The sequence below is a fragment of the Hemicordylus capensis genome, chromosome 3 (assembly GCF_027244095.1).
Source record: "Hemicordylus capensis ecotype Gifberg chromosome 3, rHemCap1.1.pri, whole genome shotgun sequence".
Taxonomy (NCBI): domain Eukaryota; kingdom Metazoa; phylum Chordata; class Lepidosauria; order Squamata; family Cordylidae; genus Hemicordylus; species Hemicordylus capensis.
In genome coordinates, this window is record NC_069659.1 from 272421070 (window position 1) to 272443113 (window position 22044).

General features: G+C 43.5%; 1 protein-coding gene across 17 annotated transcripts in view; it reads left to right on the forward strand.

Moving 5' to 3' along the window:
* ABLIM1 (actin binding LIM protein 1) overlaps window positions 1-22044 on the forward strand; it is a 325523-nt gene that overhangs the window by 226653 nt on the left and 76826 nt on the right. For 14 of the 17 annotated variants that reach the window (XM_053312321.1, XM_053312318.1, XM_053312316.1 and 11 more), the window contains exons 7-9: window positions 14093-14180; window positions 18516-18574; window positions 20374-20436. In XM_053312321.1, the coding sequence (XP_053168296.1) occupies window positions 14093-14180; window positions 18516-18574; window positions 20374-20436 (210 nt within the window). The remainder of the gene's footprint in view (window positions 1-14092; window positions 14181-18515; window positions 18575-20373; window positions 20437-22044) is intronic. The other 3 variants (XM_053312322.1, XM_053312327.1, XM_053312324.1) reach the window with 1 other exon arrangement.

Genomic DNA, 22044 nt, shown 5'->3' on the forward strand with positions numbered 1-22044 from the left:
GCATGCACAAGTAAGTGGGTGAAAGTGTATGCATATATGAAGAGAGTATAATATTATATGCATAGAAGAGAAAGAAAGGGAATGCTAAAAAGCTTGTTTCCATCATGTCCTTACAGTTTTTCTACAACAAATATATATGGGGGGGAGCAAAGGGGTGAGTCCGAACCGGTCCGGCGGCCATTCTAAAGAATGGCCGAACTGCCGGACCGGTTCGGCTCTTGCTGGTCCGGGTCTGGGTGGGGGGTATTGCTTTAAGGGCGGGAGGGCTTGCTTACCCCTCCCGCCTCTTTGCCCCCTCCAGCGCCCGTATTTAACAGACAAACAGGGTGCTGGAAACCAGCCGCCCCCCCGCCGCGAGCAGATATACCCTTCAAAACTGCCAATACCCCTGCTGTCGCCCGCCAGCCCTCCCTCCCAGCTGCCCGCCCGCCCGCCCGAGGACTCACCCAATGCTTTAGAAAAAACTAGAGGAGCTACCGAACGGAGCTTCTCTCATTACGAAGGCCTGCTGCATACTGAAGGCGCTTTGCGCGCGTGTGCATGCGCACGCCGCAAAGCACACCGATCGCCGGAGGCCCGGTCTACCTGCCGGGAAAAGGCTGGGTAGACTGGGCCTCCGATCGCCGGAGGCCCGGTCTACCCGGCCTTTTCCCGGCGGGTAGACCGGGCCTCCGGCGATCGGTGTGCTTTGCGGTGCGCACATGCGCGCGCGCGCAAAGCGCCTTCAGTATGCAGCAGGCCTTCGTAATGAGAGAAGCTCCGTTCGGTAGCTCCTCTCATTTTTTCTAAAGCATTGGGTGAGTCCTCGGGCGGGCAGCTGGGAGGGAGGGAGGGAGGGCTGGTGGGCGACGGCAGGGGTATTGGCAGTTTTGAAGGGTAAATCTGCTCACGGCGGGGGGGGGTGGGGGCGGCTGGTTTCCAGCGCCCCGTTTGTCTGTTAAATACGGGCGCTGGAGGGGGCAAAGAGGCGGGAGGGGTAAGCAAGCCCTCTCCGCCCTTAAAGAAAGGCCCCCCTTCGGTGCTGGTCCGGACTGCTCTGGACCGTGCACATCCCTAGCAAAGAAGACAGGGAACAAGGGGGCCCATCTTCACAAAATCACAACATATTTAATCTTCTAGTTAAAACATGGTACTGGGAACATTCATCCATACTTACCCCATTTCATCGGCATTTTTGAAATGAACTTTTGGACTTGCCAGTTGGACACTGAGAGTCTCTCAATGATAATTTTGTATTAGTTTTATTGAGACATATAGTTTTTTATTGATTCAGACTTACTATACTTTGCATATTTAGACAGTTTTTCAAACTATACAATTTTATTACTACAATATTAAAATATTCATATATAATATTTGGATTCTTTTTTGATGTCCCACTTTGGCTGAGACTTATGGGAATTGTAGTCAAAAACATCTGGGATTCTCTGTTAGAGCGAACACTGTATGGAGTTTGTCCCGGGTATTTATTTGTTTTACAAAATGCAGCTGTGAAGCTTGCAAAGACTATTGGATCTCTTGATCCTGGCAAATATACATCTGGGCTGTTTAGTGCCTACTGCTAGAAGCCCTACTCTTCTTTCCTTCATAAAGGAAAATACAGATCTGCTGGTACTCATGTCCTCCAGCAAAGTAATATATATAGGTATCCTTTCAACAGAATGCACAGGACCTCAGTTGTACATAAATTGGAATATCAGAGATTCTTGACCATTAATTGTAAGAGAGGATCAATTACCTTCTTTCATCAGGATGTAATGATATTACTTGTTGGACTATTACTGAGCCTTAACTGCAAAATAAATGTAAATTGGATTGGAGGGGCTGTACTTACACTGGTGCATTCAGTGGGATTATGCTACTATGTTAAATATTCTAGTTCATTGGGAATGTAGAAGACTATCTACCAGCAAAGGCTGAAAACAGCTGCTTGTAGTCATCGAGGACTTGAACTTGCTTAGCCACTTTTTAAAGCTTTTTCTGAATATTCCCAGCTTCCCTTTTTACCCACCCACCAAATGGACCTGGTTCCCCTAACTTGGGTGTGGTAGGATGGATGTGAATATTGGCCTGAGCATAAAAAGAGCATCACACTTTACCATTATTATGTTTTTATGCAATTACCTTGGTTGGACTACAGCTCTGCCTGTTCCCTCTGTGGATTCTAAAAACTTCTGTATCTGCTGCAATATCGCCCATTCATGGGTGGTTTGTTTTTTTTTCTATTTTACATCTGCATCTTTAGTTTAGAATCACTAGTAATTAAAACAGCACTGTAACCTTTTTTTAATGCATTATTTCTTGTGCTATGTTTCCCGTAGCATCTATTAATTCATACAGAATTATCTGCAAGCATAATGTGGTGAAAGTGAAAAGACAGCTGGCATATTCCTGAAATGAAAATTAGAAAGAGGAGACCTTAAAATGTGAAAGGCAAACTGTAAAAAAACCTTTCTGTATTTGTTTGTAGCATGTATCTGTTTTCAATCATGTATCTGTTTTCACTATTCCAAGCAGTAGTTCAGTGGAGGGGCGGGGTATAAATATTCTAAATAGAATAAAATAATGTGAGTTCTTGGGAAATTTTTGTTCGCCAAGCATTTTCAGTTTACAAATGCAGGATATTTTAAATAAAGTTTACAAATGTGCCTATTTTAAATATAGTGGAGCTCAGTAGTTCTGTCAGTTGGAGAGAAATGAATGGAAAATTATAAGTATATCCAGATGATCACCCCTGGGGCAGTAGGGAGGGGGAGGCAGGGTTTCCCCTCCCTCCCTCTGGACAATCTTCTGTCACATCTTTGGCATGCCACCATACACCCTCATGATCCTTGCTGCTCCATGCAGCGTTGGATGGCAGGACCTGTTTTCCCAGCCTCTGGGAAACCCTCAATGCATTGTACTATGAGCATGGTGCATTGGGGGATTCCTACGGTAGTTGGACACTCTAGGCATCCAACTCTGTGTGTGCTCGGGCTGCATGCAGCCTGAGCATACACACAACCCATGTATACACATGTGCCCTTAACCCTGGCTAAAGTCTGGCATAAAAGGTAGGATTGGGCAAGGTGGCAGTGCCGGGATCAGCCCCAATTCCAGCGCTGCACATGAACAGCCTAACCCAGGCTGGGCTGCCCTAGGCTGGGTTAGGCTGCTCGTGAGAATAGTGTTTATATGTCTTACCCAAAATATAACATTTAGCCAATGTTAGATAGGGTAAGGAAAGCTGTGGGGTGACACATCATCATAACGTAAGAATCCAAAAGTTAGCAGATGTAACATGAATAAGGCATCAGATGAATTTCACTGGAGAGAGAGTACCTGTAGCTTTGGGAAAACTCTTGAAATAAAGCCATATTGTAAATATTAGGCCATTCTGCTCTGGAAGGTGTTCCATTAAAGTTCCAAGAGTCATAAAATACCAAAGCTGAAAAAAGACAGGTTGCTCTGAATGGTGTTATGCTCCTGAGAGCTTGTTTAAAACTAGGGCAACATAAACAGAAATGGGGTACAATTAAATATTTTACAGGACCTCATTGTCAGAGGTATATGTTGTGCAAAGGGAAATCTCTTTCATTGTGGAAGGAACACATCACTATCCTAAATCACTTTATTTTACATTAAAAACAACTCCTTGCCAAATTATTGGAAAGAGTAGGTGGGACAGAAGGACTGAACCCAGCTGTTGCACTGTAATACTCCAAAAATGCGCCCCTTGGCCAAGAGAAAATGTTTGTTCATAATTAGCCTTTCTTCTGCCAGATCCCCTGGCAGTGAAGAAGTCCTAGAGGATGCCTGATAGTGCATTTCTACCTCCCAATGACTGTTCTTTTGGAAAGGAGCATGAGAATGAGGTCAGAAGTACTAGGAAATATTGCACTCTTACACTTGCACAGACGGAAAACATCAATCTAATCTGGATGCTTTCCCAAGCATTCTCGTTTAGTTGGGAGGGCAAAGAAAAGATTATGTACTCAATCTGCCCCTACACATTTACTTTTATTAGTCCCCATCCTGGAATTGCACAATTTTAGTGGCTGCAACAGAGAGAGAGGCGCAAGTATAACTAAATACCATTGAAACGGGAATGTTGATTGTTTCAGTAAGGATTTGCTTGGCTCAAAGTTTCCTGTAATAGCTTATAAAATATTAAAAACCAATATAATTTAAAAGCAAATAGTTTATAAAATACTGGATAAAAAAGCAGCACACTAAAACCTGGATATATCTCATGCCATGTCTTTTAGCAACTCAAAGGCCTTCTTTAAAAAGGAAAGCCTTAGCTAATATATGGAAGCTTGCAAGGCAGTCAGCCAGGGGATCTTATGCACAGAAGGTTTTACTGTGAGTTTACAGGGAGGCTTTACTGTGAACTCCAAGTTGTCCCCCCAAAATGGCACAAATAATGGAGTTTTTTTACCCCAGATAGAAATCTAACATGCAGTGAAAAACCCGAATTGTGTGTGAACTGCTCCCCGATTACTCACAGGGACTTTGGGGTAAATCTAGCCGATATGTGAACGCACCCCCGTGTGAAAAGGGCTCAGGCACACTTTTTCTGGAGAGGAAAGAGGGGGCACCATTAGAGAGATGGCTTGGAAACTAGCCACTCTTGTTCATACTTCGATGAATGATGGAATCCTAAGTAGTGCCTCCTCTGATTATCTTAAAGCATATGAAGGAACACTGGGAAGAAGTGCTCCTTAGATATCCTGGACCTAGTCAGATCTCTTGGGCTGAAGAACAATGTATGCATTTATGTAGAGGGCTCTGGATCAGAACTTGGGCAGCTGCTACATCTATTTTCATTTTGAATATTATACTGAGTATTGGGAATAAAGATTCAGAGAAGAAAAGAACTTGCTTATGCTGGTGCCCTACTGCACATTTGTCTTTACTGAATCTGCCAATCACTATTAGAGTAGTATCCCCTTTACCATGCTAAAAATATTCTTATGAATAATACTGCATTGCAGACAGAAATTTGGCATTTCGGTTTTTGACAGGAAACTCTACAATAGTGACTTTTTGAGCAGACTAGTAATGGCTTGATTTATTGACTTCCAACTGACCAGCAAGCCCCATTTCTGAAAACATGTCTGGAGTCTTGTGTTTATGATCCTCCAAAGACTTTGCAGAAGCATTTTATTATTAACAATGAGAAGTCTGAGGCTGAGGGAAGTGAAAGTTCTTATTTTCATGGGCTCTAAGCAATTCAGGTTTGAAGTTAACAGGCCTGTTAAATAAGGGCAGGTCTCTGCTAGAAAACAGACCATGATTCAGTAGAATTTGTCGAGCACCAGACTGACTAGATCAGGGGGTTCATCCAAGTCCTGGAAATAGATGGTGGAATTAGGAAGCTGCCATATACTGAGTGAGACCATTGGTCTATCTAGCTCAGTATTGTTTTCACAGACTGGCAGTGGCTTATCCAAGGTTGCAGACAGGAATCTCTCTCAGCCCTGTCTTGGAGAAGCCAGGGATGGAACTTTGAACCTTCTGCTTTTCCCAGAGTGGCTCCATCCCCCGAGGGGAATATCTTACAGTGCTCACACTTCTAGTCTCCCATTCATTTGCAACCAGGGTGGACCCTGATTAGCTAAGGGGACAAGTCGGAGCCTTCCCCCTCCTCTTGGGCTCTCTCTAGGAGTTTCTGCTCGCTCCCTTTAACCCACAACTTAACCGACAACTCGCTCCTTTTAACCTTTCTCCTACCTTCCTCCGATTCCCGCCAGATTCGTCCCATCAAAACAAGAGCGCAGCACAGATTGCCAGGCTTTTCCTAGCCTAGGAAGAAGCTAGGGAGAGAAGAAAGTGGATCCCAGGCAGCCCAACCCAGCACACATGAATGGCAGCTGCTACTCCAGGAGCCAAGGCTGGCGGGGGCGCAAGGCTGCCAAGTGAGCTGAGCAGGCTGCTCACTGCTTGCCGCTCCCCCAGCACACATGGATGGCAGTTGCCATGCCAGGAGCCAAGGTGGCTGGGGCACGAGGCTGCTGAGCGAGTGGAGGGGCACATTGCTCACTGCTCGTAGCCCCCCCACCCTGCAAGTACATATGGATGGTGGCTGCCGCTCAGGGAGCCAGGCGGGGTGCGAGGCTGCTGAGTGAGTGGAGAGGCAGACTGCTCACTGTTCACTTGGCCACTGGTATGCGCTGCTCCTGCAGCCACTTCAGAGCCTGTCCAGGCACAGGGCCCCAGTCAGTCGCCCCGGTCACCTGCCGCAGGAGTTAAGCAAGAGACCCACTTGAACAGATCTGTGGCTTCAGACAGGAACAAAGAGTTGGCGATCAGGGTTAGGAACACTGAATACAAACAAGTATCTCAAGTTGCTCGTCCTCTAGATGAGTTATTGCTTCCAGCTAAGGATGTGCATGAAACAGATTTTGCATTTTGTTTCAAGCTCGAAAACAAACACAGACGGCTGAAACGTTTCATAGAAACATAGATTGACCCGATTGTTTTGATGGAACAAAACCCGAAACATTTCGAGTGTTTCGGCCATAGGAACAATGGGGAAACTCGAAACACCCATTGTTCCCCATGGGTAGCTCCTAGGGACACAAAAGTGGGTTGGGTGTTAGGTTATCCAAACCCACAATAGAAATGGGCAAGCAGGTGATTTTAAACAAATTGTTAACTCTCTCTCTATCCCTTCCTCCCAGTCCCTTTAAATACATTTTGAAATTGCCTCCTTTGGGCTCCCTCCTCCCTGCCCCCAGTCAATGGGAGCACAGTTGCCCATGACAATACTTGATTTATATGATAATGAGCCAACCAAAAACCAAGGAGATTGCAAGCCAATCAAAAACCAGTGCCAGAAAACCAATTAGCAAGGGAAAAACAGGTTTCCAAAATAGTTTGTGAAACATCAAAACGTTTTGAATCGAAACAGGCTGATTTTATTCTAAGTTCAAAACAGGCCCTTTATTTAAAGGACATTTTGTTTTGAGCTTGAGATAGCCTGTTTCAAGTTTGTTTGTTTAATTAATTATTTGCATTCCTAGCCCACTCTATACCCAAAGATCTCAGAGCGGGTTGCAATAAAACCAATGTTTTATTTATTTATTTATTTATTGTTAGATTTATATACCGCCTTTCATTAAAAACAATCTCAAGGCGGTTTACAAAAGTTAAAACACATAATAAAAATGAGTTTAAAGTATTTAGCTAAAATTATAAAAACAATCTGATATTAAAATATATAATATACTAATACAGAAAACTATACATGGATAAAATATATAATATAAAGCATAATTAAAATACAACATCATAAAATCAACAATACAGTAAAAAATACAGTGCCTGAGAGGAGAAGAACCACTACATTACTAGTCAAAGGCCGGAGTAAAGAGGTGTGTCTTCATCATTCTCCTGAATGTGCACAATGTCGGAGCTTGGCGCACCTCAGGAGGGAGGGCATTCCACAACCTAGGGGCCACCATAGAGAAAGTCCTCTCACGTGCCCCTACCCCTTTAACTGCTGATAATGGTGGCACTACCAAGAGGGCCTCTCCTACAGATCTTAACCGATGGGCAGGTCTATATGGGCGTAGGCATTCTTTCAAGTATCTGGGGGCCAGGTTGTTCAGGGCTTTATAAGTCAAAGTTAAAACCTTGAATTGGGCTCGGTGACAAATTGGCAACCAGTGCAGTTCCTTTAAGATGTGCATGATGCACATCTGGCCAGAAGTGCCCATCAGCAGACTTGCTGCTGCATTCTGCACTAGTTGCAGCCTCCAAACCATCATCGGGGCAGCCCCACATCGAGCTTGGAGGTTACCAGAGCATGGATCACTGTGGCCAGGCTATCTCTATCCGTAGCTAGTCATAGCTGGCAGACAATCCTGAGTTGAAAATAAGTACTCCTGGCCACCTGGGACTCCAGCGACAGTGACTTATCCAGGAGTACCCCCAAGCTATGAACCTGTTCCTTCTGGGGTACTACCACCCCCTCAAGAATAGGCCATTTCCCCACTTCATGGACTTGAGAGCTCTTGACACACAGCACCTCCAACTTACCTGGATTCAGTTTCAATTTATTGGTCCACATCCAGCCCATTACTGCCTCCAGGCACCTCAGCCGCCTCTCCTGATTGAGATGAAATAGAGAGATAGAGCTGGGCATCATCAGCATACTGGTGGCACCGCACACAAAACCTCTTGATGAATTCTTGCAGTGGCTTCATATAGATGTTAAAAAGCATAGGGGATAAGATCGACCCCTGAGGAACCCCACATGACAGCTCCCAGGGAGCTGAACAAAATCCCTCCGTGACAACTCTTTGATATTGACCCTGGAGATAGGAGAGAAACCACTGCAATGCAGTGCCTCCAACCCCCAACTTCCGAAGCCTTTCCAAAAGGATACCATTGTCAAATGGTATCAAAAGCTGCTGAGAGATCAAGGAGAAACAGCAGGGTAGTACAGCCCTGGTAAAGGTCATCAAGCAGGGCGACCAAGGCCATTTCTGTGCTGTGACCAGGCCTGAAGCTGGACTGGAATGGATCCAAATAATTAGCTGCCTCCAAGCATGCCTGAAGCTGAGTCACCACCACCTTCTCCAGTACCTTGCCAAGGAAAGGTGTATATTAGCAACCGGGCAATAGTTATTCAATACTTCCGGGTCTAGGGAGGATCTCTTGAGGGGCCGCACCACTGCCTCTTTAAGAGCTGGTGGATCAGCCCCCTCCCGCAACAAGGCATTGACCACTCCCTCGACCCTCCCAGCTATAGCAGTTTGACTAGCTCTTATCAGCCATGATGGGCAAGGATTCAGGAGACTCGTGGTTGGTCAGTTCCCTACAAGCAGCCTGTCCACATCCTTAGACCGCAAGAATTGAAACTGATCCATAGTAGTTGAACTAGACAGTTCTCTGGACACCTCCAACAGATCATCCTGAGACGTGACCTTGAATCCCATGCAGATCTGAATGATTTTATCTCAAAGTGCCCTGCAAATTTATCACAGCAGGCCTCCAAGGGCACTCCAATGCCATCCTTTCTCTGGCCTGATGTCATTAGGCCGTTCACCACTCGGAAAAGCTCTGCTGGACAGCTACTCAAGGATGCAATAGTGGTGGGGAAAGGGTTCTTTTTCGCTGCCATCACCGCCACATGGTAGGCACAATAATGTGCTCTATCCCATGCTCGATCAGACTCGCATCGGGAAGTGTGCCACCTGCACTCTAGCCATTGGCCCTCCATTACCCAGAGCTCTGTAACATACCAGGGTGCTCCCATAAGAACACCGAGGACACTTGGGAGCGATTGTGTCAATGACCTAGCCATTTCATGATTCCATAGAGAGACCAGGGCCTCAGCAGGACCACCATCCATGCCAAACGGTAATTCCCCCAGAGCATTCAGGAATTGCTTGGATTCCATAAGTCTCCATGGGCGGACCATCTCAATGGGTCCCTCATCCCTATGGAAGGGAATTGCCACTGAGAGTCTAAATCTTACCAGCTAATGATCCGTCCATGACAATGGGTTCACCACCAACCCACCTATCAACGGATTCCCACCAACCCGACGAAATCAAGGGTATGTCCCACTGTATGAGTTGGGCTAATAACGTATTGGGACAGCCCCATGGTTGCCATGGAGGCCATAGAGACCTGAGCCATCCCACTGAGGGTCGTCTCAGCGTGGATGTTGAAATACCCCAGCACCACTATCACAGGGGCCTCCAACACCACTTCCAAGACTACCTTGGCCAGCTCAGCCAGGGAGGCTGCTGGACAATGGAGTGAACAGTACACAAGCAGCATCCCTATTCTGTCCTTCTGACCCAGTACTAGAAACAACCTCTCAAACACGGTCACAGAGCAGAATGGTTGCCTGTTAAGAGAGATAGAAGTCGTATGGACCACAGCAACATCCCCTCCCCACTCCACTGGTCTGAAACAGTTCTGCACTGAGTAACCTGGTGGGGGGGCAAAGCAGGGTGAGACAAGGCCCACCCAAATCATCTGCCCAGGTCTCAGTAATACACGCCAAATCTGCCCCCTCATCCACAATCCAGTCATGTGTGACTGAAGTTTTATTCCAGACTGATCTTGCATCCAGCACCAGAGAAGTGGGCTGGTGGACAGGACCCCCAAAGTTTTCTGGCTGAGTGGCATAGCGGAAGGGATGATAGCTTTAATGCATCTCATACCCCTTCTCCAAATTCATCTCCTCTGCCTTCCAACACCATATCTACCCCTGCCCAACATTACAGAGATGGGTGCCCCTGGTAATGTTTCCTCACCTTTTCCCTGCCCAGACACATTGTTTCCTCCCCCTTCTCAGCACACCGTATCAATATAAAACAGAATTAAACAATTTTAGAAAACAATTAAAAACAAAATACCCCACAACCCATTCAACCCTACCCACAAATCCCAAGGTCCTGAACCAAAGGGAGTGGCCCTTGCCCTTGGTCTCCCCAAAGGGGCGACCCCCTTTGGAGTCAGATCCACCAGTGGCAGACCTGCTGCCACAAGCAGCGTGCCTATATGGCCAGCAGAGCCAGCCAGCTGATGTTAATGGCTCCTCACTAACTTGGGTCCAGTCCTGCATCCACTTATCACTCACAACAGCCACATGAGCAGCAACAGCAGTCCAGCAGGTGGAGCAGCAGAAGCACACACAGTGGCACCTGTCAGATACCTCAGCCTCTCACCCTGCGCCTCTGAATGGGAGGAGATAGAACTCTCTTCTGGAGTGGAGCTTCTCCAGTTGAGGCATTTCAACATCGAAATCTTTTGCACATCCCAACTTCCAGCAGAGCCTGAGAAGGTTTAAGTAGGCCAGGAAAGGGACACATCCTTTCCTGCCTGAATGTGTTGTTGGAAATCCTCGTCATGACTAGGCCTTTCTGACTGATCCAGAAGAGACCCATCTTGTGACAACTGCCGGGCTGCAAAACGTGCACTCCTCTGCCTCACCTGCAGGGCTTCCTGATTGCACTGGCCCTTGCAGGTTGGAGGACTGGGCGAAGAGTTCGGGGCAGTTCGTGGAGGTTGGGGAGCCCTGCCATGGGGGCAGGGGTGGCTTTGAGTCTCTGTGTCTTCCTCTGGAGCAGACGCAGGGTCCTTGAGGGTTCTGGATGGAGCTGAGGTATCCATAAGTGTCTGCACCTCTAGATTTGGTTCTGATTCTATGAACTCCCTGGAGTCAACAGCAGGTCCCTGAAACTTGTCGAGTCTGTCTGGCCATGCAGGAGTGGGATGATCCTCCATGGCGCTGCTGAAGAATGGCTCCTTCCTCTGGCAGGGTGTTCAGATATTTCCCAGTACATCATTTTTCTTCAGGACTTGATTATCCAATAAATATATTTTAACAAACTTCTTGTTTCTTCATTCTACAGTTTGTAGTTATGCAAATATTGGCAAATGCAAACTCTAGTGTCTAACTTGCTTACAGTCTTACTCGTTCCAATATGTTTATGCAGCTTCCAAACACTTGATATTTTTCTAATTTGTCTAGAGGGAGTCTAAGGCTGTAAGAAGTCATAGTTGAAATCATTAAGTTATACTGCTTAATTCTCTTGCTAATGCTAACTTTTGCTTCGAGTGAGAGGCAGCAGCAGAGAACAATCTGTTGTCTTTCATCTGCCAAAGATCATTGTGCAACTAAGTACAGCTAAGGAACTATAGCCCGTTAAATCTCTTGTACTACTTTCACTTGTCAAGTATATGTAGTGGTGTTGAGTAGTACACCTACACAGAATGACTTCTTGGATAATATATCTTATCAGAGGTGCAATGCCAATTAATAAAATTTCATTCTATGTTGAAATCTGACAATGTCTAAGGTAAAAGTATTTGTAAATAGTAACTTGTAAAACTTGAACCAATACAGTATATAAATTCTTGGATGGGCTATACTAAAAGTTGTGCTAGAACATCACCCCCAAAAGAGAATCATGCCATTGCTGTAGTGAATTTTGCAATGTTGCAGGAAGGTGTATCTGCTCAAATGGTTATGTGCAGGGTTCAACTACACATAGCATTTTTGAAACTCTTTGTGTCTTCAAGATTTCCAGATTCATGCAAACCTTTGAAAACTCCTTTTCTCTCTGGCACAATTTCTCAAAAAACCTATAGGATTTTTTTCTATTAAACTTGATTTTAATTTGGCATTCCGGAATGATTGTATTTATATCCTGATCCGCTTAAATAAATGGACCAGGGGCAGGGTGAGAAGACAAGTATGAAATAAGTTGTGTTCCTTTTTTAACTAGGAGTGGATTTATACATTCACTTCATATCAAGGTCTATGTTTTTCCCAGGCATATTATCTCCTTACTAGTCATTGAGTTATATTTTTATTTGAGTAAGCAATTTCTTGTAACATGCACAACAGCACACTGAAAAACGGCCATACTAGTACTTTTCATTGGTGTGCTACATCTATGTGTATGGTTTTCAACTCTTGAAATAGAAATTTCTGATCCTTGGGTGGGGTCTGAGGACAGAGCCCAGCATAAGTCCAGAGGAAGAACCAAGGGCAGCATCCAGCATTTTTTTCTAGAGGGACGAAGGTCAGTGGATTTTTGGCCATTGATGGAGAAAGTTTTCTATTCACCCAAAGAATACAATTTTTTAAAATAAACAGACTGAGGTGGGCAACACCCTTGCATTTCACTTGGACATGGCTTACAATCAAAAAACGAACAGAAGTCCAGACAATCCTATCTATGTGTTCAGTTAAATAATGTTGGACAGGTACCTTCTTTGCATGTACTTGTATGCAGTACAGGGTAATCTGCAATCTTTTCTGTGACAGGTATGTGCAAATCCAACTTAACGAGTAGTTGAAGGGGCCAACTAGCTTCCTATTTTACAGCTATAATTATTACACCGTGGAGGGGTGTTGGCTTGACATGAGACATGTGCTTTTGTGTGAAGATAATAAAAACAAAGAAGAATTTAAGCTTCTGTTAATAATACACAGGGGAAATGGGTGTCATATTTATAAATGTAGTGGATGGATGGATGGATACTGACATGTCAGCAAGATTTGGGCAGGGCAGTTCTTAACTTGGCCTCATTTTGAATGTGAGTTGATGTGGCAATGTGTTCACAGTGCTGTTTTGTTTATTTTTAAATTCTATTTGAATAGTAACTGGATATTCTGAGATTTGACAGGCACGGGGTTCTTGCTATAACTTGTTTTACAGTTCTTCATCAATAAGATTATCTAATGACTGTTTTGTTCACTTGTTAATCAAATGAGTAGATCAATGTAAGATCAGCTACTAAGAGCCACTTAACACACACATCAGTACACTATTTCTTGCAACACCCTCTTTATACATTTCTAACCTGATGATACATGGCCCTTATGATGTAAATAGGTTGGCTTTTTTTTTTTTTGCCTCTTATTAAGGAAAGCTCATGTTCAGAAATGTGTCATCTTAATTTTGCCTGCTCTTTCATAACATTCAAATCTTCTGAGCTTACTTTATCTGAAATGTTTATTTAAGAAACCTGGTGGACTTGGATTCGGATTTAATAGTGAGATTCAAGCATGTAACAGCTTTAGGCCACTAGTTCAAATCCGGATCAGGCCATGAATATATTGAGTGCCTGGGTAATCCTAAAAGCAGTGAGTGGTCAGTGCAAATTAAATTTCTGTAATCCACCAGAGAAAAATGCCTGCTAATAGTGCAAAAGAGAGAGAGAGAGAGAGAGAGAGAGAGAGAGAAGCATGGAATGAACTGACCTTTGAAATTAAGTAAGCAAATAGTCCCTCTGGTTTTAAACTGAGAACAGCAGTGGGAACTATGAGTTTATAAATCAGCATTGAAGTCTTTCAGCAAGATTAGAGAGTGACTGTATGGGTGTATAATCATATTACATTCCTATCTAGAACCCATTCAACTGTAGAAGGTAACTAATCCCTTGGGATGGAGAAGTCAAAGGCAGTTTGCTGTGCTGTAGGTTGTGCCTAACTACCTTATCCCAATAAACCTTTTTGCTGGGTGTATCAATGGGATTTTGAGCCAAGGCAAAAAAATACCCATAGGTTATAATAAAAAGTGATGAAGTACAATGTAGGTCATTCTATATTTTCTTGCATTTTGTCTTTCTACAGGCAGGTGACAAGCATTACCATCCAAGCTGTGCACGATGCAGCAGATGCAACCAGATGTTCACAGAAGGAGAAGAAATGTACCTGCAAGGTATGGATATCCATTAAAAACAATTGAACTGCACTTGAAGAAGCAGAATATAAATGCTTTTAATAAATTTTTTTAAAGGAGGATTAGCCCTGGAGAGGATCTACCTTGTTTTTAAAGTAACACACTTAATTTGTGCTTAACAATTTAGATCATTATGTATCCTCTATAATAAAATAATAATAATTTAAAAAAATGAAAATGTTGTCTTCAAGGATGTAGACAAATGGGAACAGGTTTAGAGCATGGCAGCAAAGTTGGCCAGGGGTCTGCAAAACAAGTTCTTTGAGTAAAGGTTGAAAAAACTGGCAACGGCATAGGAAGGTTGGAGTGGGCCTTGAGACGAAAGTGAAGCTCTTGCCCCCTAAACTCTAGGCCGCCTTCTTTAGAGAGGCTTGATGGGGAGAGCAAAGAGCAATCCATCACTCAGCCAGCCCCGCCCCCTCCAGGCTCCAGAATAATTTGTCCCCTCTTGTTCAGTTGTAGCTACAGCTCTGAGAACTGGGAATGTTTAGCCTGGAGAAGAGAAGACTGAGGGGGGACATGATACTACTCTTCAAATCCCTAAAGGGCTGTCATGCAAAGACTTGTTCTGTGCTGTCCTAAAGTTGGACAATGGAAGCAGTAACTAAGGGAAGCCCTCCCTTACTGGGGGTCTTTTAACAGAGGCTGAACAGCCATCTCTGAGGGATGCTCTAGCTCTGGATTTCCTGCATCAAGCAAAGAGTTGGACTAGATGGTCTTTAAGGCTCCCTCCACCTCTATGTTGCTATGGTAATAGGCCATATTCATTATGCTCCCTACCCAAACTGTAAGCTCTCAGTAGCTTTGTCTCGGAGCCAAGCATTATTGTAGCAAGGTAGTCTTTGATTTCCTTCTCCTGAGCGCTTTCCAGACTAGATCCTACAATGGGGTCAGGACGTATCTCGGAAGTGTGCTTCCACACTTCATGTGTCGTGACACTGCGATCCCTATGCGGACAGCAGGGTGCCGTTCACATTTCCAATGCCTTGTTGCAAATTTAATCACTGTGATATAGAGCGAGGGCATTGTATATCCGGCGTGAAAAAGTTGCTTTCCCCCCCCCCAGGTTGTTTGTTGCTGCAAGACTGCTCCCCCTGCTGTTTACGTTCCAAATGTGACTTGCCCAAACGGTGGCATTTTGCTGCTGTTCCAGCAGCTAGTCTGGAAAGCGCCCGGAAGGAGCAGCTTTGTCGTCTTCCTTAACCTAGACTTAAACTCTGTCACAAGAGCCCAAGCCCCTCCTTCATCCTCTTGAGAATAATGTTTATGATGGTGTGTGCTGATAACAAAATAGCATGTGATTATGTATCGTCCATCACAGTGCCAAATAAGACGTTTTGGAATAAAGGTTCTCCCCAGTATTTACACTGTTTATTTAATGGAACTTAATGGAACTTAACTTAATTTAACAGAACTTAACTTACATATTTTTATACCACCCAAAATGTATGTCTGGGTGGTTTACAGCAGGTTTACACTGACATTTACTTTGTAATCCTTCTGCCTTTGTGGGAAAAATATTTCCTTCCCTTTATAGCCTGCACAGTAGCTAATACAAACACAGCTCCTAGAATTTTATGTGGTTTGTTCTCATCAGGCACGTTCTCTTTTCCACACAATCAAATAGATTTAAATTCGGCTTAGTAATACTGTGGTTGAGATGCTAGTTAACTTTGACCTTACTTTGTGCAGATGAAGTTCAAGAGTTGTGCATTTTCCAAAAGTAACTTTTAGCTCTGTTTTTTAAAATCCCTCCACATTTATTTATTAAAGTAATAGCACTGAATAAAAAAATACTTCTTCTCAAATGTAGAACTGAAGTAAGAGAGGCTGCCTCATTTAGAGGCTGAAACACAAGAAGACAGTAACTGCCTTGCAGGAATATACCACTATCCATCTAGACACAACAGTGTTGTTTGTGTTCCATCAGTGGCCAGCCAGATGCTTCCAAGAAGCCCACAAGCAGAATATGGTAGACAGGAATCTCCTGTTGCTAGGCCCTAGCATAGAGGTTTTTTATAGCTCTCATAACTAATGCCAGAAATAGAAGTCTTCTCCATGAATATCTCTAACATTATCTATCAATTGGTCAAATGAAAGGTGCTTGCTCTAACCACTGCCAAGTGTTTGAGTGCCTCAGGACCTGTGATGTAGACTCAAAACACCTAACTCATATAGTGTATATTAGTACCACAATACGTACAACTGGGATAGCTATTGGTCTGGATATTGTCCTTCCTCACACTAATTCAGGGGTTCCCAACCATGGGTCCCTAGATGTTGTTGGACTACAGTAACCTTGTGACTGGGGATGCTGCGAGTTGTAGTCCAACATCATCTAGGGACCCAAGTTTCGGAACTCTGCACTAATTAATCCTTGTCAAGAATGTTGCAACCTGCATCTGTCTAGCAAAAATTACTATCTCTTGCTTGCAGATAAGCAGGGGAAAATGCATGTCTTGCTTACGTCTGAGCAGTAAGACAAATCTGACATATGGAACATACAGGTCAGCCTCCAAGTACTGCACATTCCATGAGAAGCTCAAGTCTGATTTGGTTGCAGGTTACTTTCCTGCCCTTCCCCCTTTCTTCCCTAAGCAATAAGAAGCTTTTATAAGCAGAAAATAAAGAAGTTGCAAATTCTATTGACTTGATTTAGTCTAATCTATGAAACTGCTTGTAGGCAAGACCATCTTCTAATGGAAGATCAATGAATTTGGGGTAGGACTCCAAAGCTCTTTGAAGCTACTACAGCCAGAAATGGAGACATTACCTCACTGTCTTTCCTTTGCAATTGAATACGAGATTCAAGGTCAAGAAATCAGAACCTGCTCCACCACTTCTCACAGTGAGCCTGGAGATGATAATGAGGGGAAAGGTATCATCTTCCCTGGGGCATTGACGGGCACTGCCAGCTACACCACCCTGACTCCACCACATGGAAAGCTGACATCTCAGCATTGTCCTAAAGAATCTTTCCAGGCTCCATTTTCATTTATTTCTTGCTTATTGCTATCTAGTGCAATGTTTTAATTAGGAGATTATGTTAATTAGCAGATCATATTGTGGTTAACAAGATAGGTATCTTGCTAGATAGGCACTGTTTTTGTGAGAGGTTCTGTCCTGTTTTTTAAAGCTTCCCTTTAGCTTTGGCATGGCTTGGCCACTAACAGGGGTGGTCCTTTCATGAGGAGAGGTCCAGCAATAAGGCAGCAGATTATTGGGGCACCAGCAGGGAGGGACGCAAAATGTCCCATTGCCTCTAGAGCAGCTCTTTGGGACCAGTCTGACCCTTGCAAGCTTTGCAAAAAGAGGTGCTCCTCACATCCCTTGCAAAGCTTACAAGAACAAGGAGAGAAGAGGTGGCTGCTGGCAGTGGTAACCTTCTCTGCTCTCTGCCCATCACACCACTTTCAAAACTTATAAGGGTTGGTTTTGAAAGGTGGGTGAGGGAGGGATGGTTGCAGAGAAAGGCAACATTTTGCACCTTGCCTCAGGTGTCACAATACCTTGGCCCACCTGCCACTGAATAACTGGATGCAAATTGATGGACAGACAGTGCACTTTGACTGTTTGCATGGTCAGCTCACAACAATCTAGTGTTGGAAGAGGTGGTAAAACTGATTTGCCCAGTCTTAGTGTAGGTGGGAGAAACAAACAGAATGGAAACAGCTGGCATTATTATATACTTTGTATATTTAATTGTGGTGGTGGTGGTGGTGGTGGTGGTGGTGATGATGATGATGATGATGATAAACTTTAGTAGTTAGCTGCCCCATAACACATTCTCTGAGAAGCTTTCAACACAACATTAGAACATGAGATAAAAACCACACAACACATTAAATCATAACAGACAGGAAAAAATGGTGGTGTGAGAGAAGAAAATACAAAATATAATTCAAAAAATTTTAAGACATTTTTTTTAAAAAAATTCAGTTAAAATCAGTTCAAAATGTAAAAGACCTGAGTGAACAAACAGATACTGTTAGCTTGCCAGAAGGTTTCTGGCCAGCAGAAGCAGCTTTTGAGATTTCAAGATTTGATATTCCTTTGGTATTGTTTGCTTTGTGCTTGATTCAATACCTGCTCAACTGTATATTTACAAATAAATGGAATATTATAAAAGAACCGTTTTATCATGTTGCTTACTTGCCCAAAAGGAAACTCAGCCAGACAACACTGGTCTGGAACATCCCACCTCCCTGGAAAGTGTGAAATAAAATATTTTCACTTTACTGCACTTCTTTTGAGTTGAATATGTTATGACCAGAAGTGACTTGACTTCTGACATCTTGTGTGTCCTGCCACCAGGTTCCACAGTTTGGCACCCCGACTGTAAGCAGTCCACAAAGGGAGAAGAAAAGCTACGGGTAAGGATTTATTTTTAAAACTTGAAAAGGATGTGCTCTGCTGAAGTAGGACTCTTGACAGCTTTCAACTGCAGTAGCCGACTTCTTTTCCCTCTAGAGAAAGTATAGTTCATTATTCCATTAAAAGTCAACTGACTATTCAGGGTAGACCCGCATAGGACAACCTCACACAGGAGAGTCCCACACATGCCCTGTTTCCCACACTGCAAGTAGGTAGTCTGGCCCTTGTACAGGGGGTTTCCATTTCTGAATTTCATCTTCAGTGACACACAGTCCTGCAAATGCTCCTTTAATAGTGGCATGCCAAGTACATTATAAATATTGCTCCAAACAAAAGACAGTCTCGATGTAACAAATGATGGACTGAACTCTTTGACATTCTTGCTGTTTCCCAGCGGATGTTAGGACAGTTCATTTCATCCTTACTGACGTAATCTGGAATCATTTGATGGGCTCCTGTATTCATTTGTATGTTGCTCAGTAATTGGACATACAGTACCTACTGAGTTTTCTTGCTCTGTGTGTGTGTGTGTGTGTGTGTGTGTGTGTGTGTGTGTGTGTGAGAGAGAGAGAGAGAGAGAGAGAGAGTGTGTGTGTGTGTGTGTGTGTGTGTGAGAGAGAGAGAGAGAGAGAGGGAGGGAGAGAGAGAGAGAGAGAGAGAGAGAGATCCCTTTTGTATGTGTATGTACTTAACTACTTAGGTGACCATTCATGTAATCTTTGAGGTGCCACAGTATTTTGTTTTTACTGGAACAGACTTAAACAGCTTCCCCTCTGGAATTTGTCAGTAAGGATGATGTTAACCAATAGAAGCAGGAATGCTGACAATATGATTCTGAATAAAACACTCCTGATGTTGTGAGGGAGATCTAAAATTCGAAGGATGGTGTTAAGAATATAATGATGGAAATCAGTAAGAGTTCAGCATGCTTACCAGTGCACTGGGTTGCATCCTAAAATTCTTGCTTTAGTAAGCCCTGAAGTTTATTTGTTTATTTGTTTAACATTTTGATGGAGTTGCAGTTGAAATGGCTATGTTTCAGGCTGTGTACATTTTAAAGCATTTCTCATGCGTTTGCATCCGAGTTGAATATCCAAAGATTTGAGAAGCCAGTCTGCTCAGACACTGGCCAGAATATTTATCAAGTTGACCTTTCAAAATCCATCCAGTTTATTCCCAGTTCCCAAGGAAACTGCAAAGGTTCCCTCCAAGTAGCTCTTTGCTTTTCTCTTTCATATGTACCCAGCACCCAAAGTGTAAAGAATACTTCTTGGGAGGTGGTAGTCATGGAAAGTGCTTAATATTGTATAGGGTCAGAATCAGATTCCTTCCCCCCCTCCACACAGCCAAAATAAACAAACCAAAACATTTTTGTTGTTGAAGCCGCTTTGACAGCCACCACTGCTTTCTGGCTTTTCTCTGCAACTGAACTTGGATAGCACCCTCTATAATCAGTTCTCACTGGTTTAGATTTTAGGTGGAGTCCATTAAAACAATGATTGCTTAAAATCTGATGGTCTTTGGATTTTTTTCATAGAAGGTTGCTAATGCCAAAATAAGCAGGAAACAAGGCAGTGCAAGTATAAGCACTGAGAGGTTGTTTCTTTCATAGCTGCCTGCCAGTTGATGATTCTTCTGTTGATAGAATGTGTTATACTGCAGTCTGTTATCCTATTCATTTTAAGGAGGTATAAATAATTTTTATAACATGGGAAGAGGAACCATCCTTTAATTTTATATGCATCTAGGAGAAATGTTTGCCTTTTTCACTTTTTTCTTTGTTTATGTTTCATGGCAGCATTCTTCATCCGATTACTTTTATCCAAAGAGTTTGGTTCTTCGCAGGCCACGCTCTTCAGAGGTTTGCGATTGTGCATTTGTACAGCTTTTAGCTGGCAGTTCTGGGGAAGGATCTCTGGTTTCTGCTCAGCTGCTGCTCTGGCTACTGTTTCCACCCTTTCCCCACCCACGTGGCTTTTTGTGCCTTCACTTTTTGCCTTGATACATTCTTTGTCTTTGACACTGTATAATGCACACCAGCTATTGCATTTATACACACACACACACACACCACACACTTGTCGCAACTGACATTTTTGTTTGTTAAAAGATGGCATGCAAGAAGAAGTGTTTTGCTGTTTGTTGCTAATGTGTATGTCTCAAAAGGGTTAGCAAAAGCAATAATTTGGTATGGAAACACTATGTTGCATGACTGTGATACTGATCATTCAGGGGTATTCATATTGTATCCTGAGGAGGCAACGTTGATAATCGGAGAAACCATATTATTCCTATACTAAAAGAGTTACACTGGCTACCAATAAGTTTCTGGGCAAAATACAAGGTGCTGGTTATAAACAAACAGCATATAAGCCCTAAACAGCTTAGGCCCTGGGTATTTAAGAAAATGTGGGCTTCACTATGAGCCCTACCGCCCATTGAGATCATCCAGAGAGGTTCGTCTGCAGTTGCCACCAGCTCGTCTGGTGGCTACGCAGGGATGGGCTTTCTCCATTGCTGCTTTGAGTCTCTGGAATGCTCTTCCTGCTGAAATAAGAGCCTCCCCATCTCTGACAACTTTTTAAACGTCTCTTAAGACTTATTTGCTCACCTGAGCTTTTTAACTGTACTGTGGATTTAAATTGTTTTAAATAGTTTTATTTTTAATCTGTTTTATGTTGTTGTAAACTGCCCAGAGATGGAAGTTTGGGGCAGTATACAAATCTGAAAAATAAATAAATAAATAGCCCTACCTTCTTACGCATCAGTGGAAGCTAGGTCTAGAAAACGGCATCACCTTATCTATAACTTATTCCAGTGGGGGCCAGGTTCACCAAACTTGCTCTATGTGGACTGAGAATTCCTTGCACTGTTTAGATACCCTACCAAGGTTTGCTGAAATCATACTGAATTCTATCATAAGCAGCTTTCAAGGAAGGGAATTTTCCAACAGCGTCAGTTTTGGGCAAAAGGCGCTGTCTAGATGTAGTCCTTATTCTGCACACTCCCAAATGCAAGCCTGGCAGTCCAGCCTATGCCTACCTCACAGGTCTTCAGGCAGTCCTTCCTCTTTTCTGTCTCTTGGAAGAAGGGGGCAGAACAAACACAACCTCTCTACTTTGCATTGTCCTGGAAATGATAAGGCTGAGAATGAAGCAGGCATTCATATGTTTGGATGAGTGGCAGTAATGTTAGGGATGTCCAGCTTCTGCCTGCTCAAATCTACTTGCAGGACATTTTTGTCCCATTTGCACCATAGGCAAGACTGTCCTGCTTCTATGGAGAAATAACAAAAATGACCTCCTGGTCATTTGTCCAAACTGCCTGCTTTATCAAAAGTATGAATTAAGGTGAGTGCAATTTATATATAGGTATACACTTGTCACGGCTTTTCACAATCTTAGCATTTACATCTAGGGGTATGCATGAACCATTCACCGCCGAACCGGTTCATCGGCTCAACTAGAAA